At 45.2% G+C, this 3,019-nt stretch overlaps 1 protein-coding gene across 1 annotated transcript in view; it reads right to left on the bottom strand.

Annotated features, from left to right (window-relative positions):
* The window catches only part of LOC107698059 (glutamate receptor ionotropic, NMDA 2B-like), a 30,930-nt gene extending 29,513 nt beyond the window's left edge, over positions 1–1,417 (bottom strand). The window contains exon 1 of the mRNA XM_016498977.1: positions 846–1,417. Within this exon, the coding sequence (XP_016354463.1) occupies positions 846–1,403 (558 nt within the window). The 5' untranslated portion in view covers positions 1,404–1,417. The remainder of the gene's footprint in view (positions 1–845) is intronic.
* Positions 1,418–3,019: the final 1,602 nt, after the last annotated feature.

The raw sequence follows: 3,019 nt of genomic DNA, 5'->3' as shown, positions 1-3,019 counted from the left end.
CACACACACACACACACACACACACACACACACACACACACACACACACACACACACACACACACACCGTTTCCCATCATGCATCTCTTCAGAATTACTGTACATTTGCTCTGAAGTCTGGGGAAGATCGGACATTGTATGCCTGAGTTATAACAACTTCCAGGTTCCAGATCTTCCCAATTTAACATCACAAAGGGCTTTAGATTACACTGACCAAATTTGGTGTTGATCTGATTAAATCTCTAGGAGGAATTCTTTAAAATACTACGCCTGAAAACGGACACAAAATTTGCCTAGAAAATTCAAAATAAGTGACTTGCTTCAAGATAATATTTTGTAGGTATTGGTGTGTTACGTGAAACATAGCGAGAGCCGCACTTCATTGAAAGTGAATAGGCCGCGCTTTCGAGCCATTTTGCCACACCCACTTCTGAAACCCATATCGGACATAAATTTTACACTTCTGTACAATAGCAACATTAGCGCACGTACCTTAGCAGCCATGATCATGGAGAAGCCTCCCTTCACACCCAATTTAAAATCACAATGGGCTTTAGATTAAACTGACCAAATTTGGTGTTGATCTGATTAAATCTCTAGGAGGAGTTCGTTAAAATACTACTCCTGAAAACGGACACAAAATTTGCTGAGAAAATTCAAAATAACTGACTTTTTTGTAGTTATTGGTGTGCTACATATGTGTCTACTGATTTTCATACATGTACGTGAAACGTAGCGAGAGCCGCACTTCATTGAAAGTGAATAGCTGGCGCTATCGAGCCATTTTGACACACCCACTTCTCTTTCGCCACTTCTGTATAATAGAGCAACACTAGCGCACGTACCTTAGCGGCCATGATCATGGAGGAGCCTCCCTTCACGCCCAGGATGGGGATGTGCGTCTGCGCGGAGATGAAGTCCAGGATCTGCGCGATGGCCTCCTGGTCGGTGTCGTCTCCAAACACCACGCCCTGCAGCCAGTGCTCCGTCATCAGGTCGCAGATGCTCTTGATGATGCTCTTGGGGTCCGTCTCGTTCATGGTGAGCATCTCCACGTTGGGCGCCAGCGGCATGTGGCCAAAGTCGTCTTTGTCGCGCGTGCCGGTGAGCGCCACCTCACTGGAGTTTCCCACCAGCACCACCGCGATGCTCAGGCCCTGCACCAGCTTGGAGACGGGCGGATACTGCGCCACCGATGATGGGATGTAGTGGGCCATGCCCCCTCCACCACGCTCGCGCCGTGATTGGACGGCCAGCGGTGGCAGCAGCAACAGCAGACACACGGTCAACAGCTGCTGCAGCGACGGGCAGGGCCAGTGACGCGGGGGCGGAGCCAGCACGTGAAGCCACGCCCACCTGTCCTGAGAGGGTGGAGCTAAGCCACGGGAAATGCAGACGGACATGATGGAGGAGCGAAAAACCTGCAAGAAAAACAGACAGAGGTTACAGCTCAGCAACTGTCCTAAATGCAGATATCTGTGCAAAGATGACCTCACCGTTGTTTTTATTATTCCTGAAGTGGGAGGATCTTTCAGACACGTCATGTGTTAATCAGTACTGTGAAAGGAAACTAGTAAACGAGCACCTGGAATTCTGAATTTCATAATACTGCACAGCATGTGCTAATGATCAAACGATATGTGGGTTTCAGATTAGAACTGGCGAGAAACGCTTGTGTGGATATTAATATCATCCACTTCAAAAGATGCTGGAAATACTGGTGCTTCTGGACCAAAGAGCCTGTTCCTGTCAAAACTGAACATCACAGACCAAAAACTCACACTGAACGTCACGAGAGAGACAAAGAGAGAGATGGAAGGACCAAAACCATCAGAAAACACTATTATCCCAAAATGAACAAAATATATACCCAAGTTAAAAATCACACCACAACTGAAAGATTTCACAGCGGAAACACAGCTGCAAGATCTGACAACCACCAATCAATATTCAATAAATGCACCGATAAAAACAAATTCAACAACCCTATGTTACACATGAACGTCTTCAAATATGGCCAAGTTATGCAGATGATTAGTTACATTTCTTACAAAAATTCTGCATCATAATCTATGAATATATATATATATATATATATATATATATATATATATATATACTGTAAGAAAATAGAAAATTATCATTATTTTTTATGAAAAATCAGAGAAAAAATTCACTCTAAATAGATAAAAAATGAACACTGAACACACATGAAAAACTTCAACGTTTCCACACTGGAAGGGATGCAAAAATTGGAGGATCTACATCTCAAACTTGAAAAAAGAACAACAACAGAGACCAAAGGACCGTAACAGATGAACTAAACCTGCCCTTGGGCAGAGGTGAGCAAATAAGAGCCCTAGAGCCCTGAGGTCTGTTCCTGAGCGAGAGAGACTGAGGGCTTTGAGCAGCCGGTGTCTGTGACACACATGAATAGTGCAGCAACAGACGCTCAGCAGATCAATATTTGATGGGAGCGCTGCACGTCTTCAGCCTGTTTATTATGGATGAGATAAACTCTCCCCTGACGAGCAGCGCCTACACACCGCACAGAGCCGCATTACACAAGTGCTGCAATGATCGCCGCTGACGGACAGCCTGTGATTACAGAGCCATGAGCGAGGAGAACAGACATCAGCTACTCTCACTCCTCACATACACCACGGACTTTCTCCTGAATGTCTCAGTGCTTGGTCCGTGTAATGGAAGTCAGTGGGTTCCAGCAAATATTCTTCTTTTGGGTTTTTCACAGTACATTCATACAGGTTTGAATGGACATTAGGGACAGTAAATGAAAAGATTTGTGGCGTATTGTACTGGACGTGACGGAGGAGAGGAAAGTGTTTTTGATGCAGAGACTGACACACAGTTCAGAGATCTGAGTCTGCACTTCTCTTGGCCACTCAGTTTCCATAGCAACCATTAAAATAGACCTCTCGATACAGTTGATGGCCTCACACACACACACACACACACACACACACACACACACACACACACACACACCCACACACTCTCA

The sequence above is a fragment of the Sinocyclocheilus anshuiensis genome, unplaced genomic scaffold (genome assembly GCF_001515605.1).
Source record: "Sinocyclocheilus anshuiensis isolate Anshui unplaced genomic scaffold, SAMN03320099.WGS_v1.1 scaffold1962, whole genome shotgun sequence".
Taxonomy (NCBI): domain Eukaryota; kingdom Metazoa; phylum Chordata; class Actinopteri; order Cypriniformes; family Cyprinidae; genus Sinocyclocheilus; species Sinocyclocheilus anshuiensis.
This window is presented reverse-complemented; position numbering and strand designations above follow the sequence as displayed.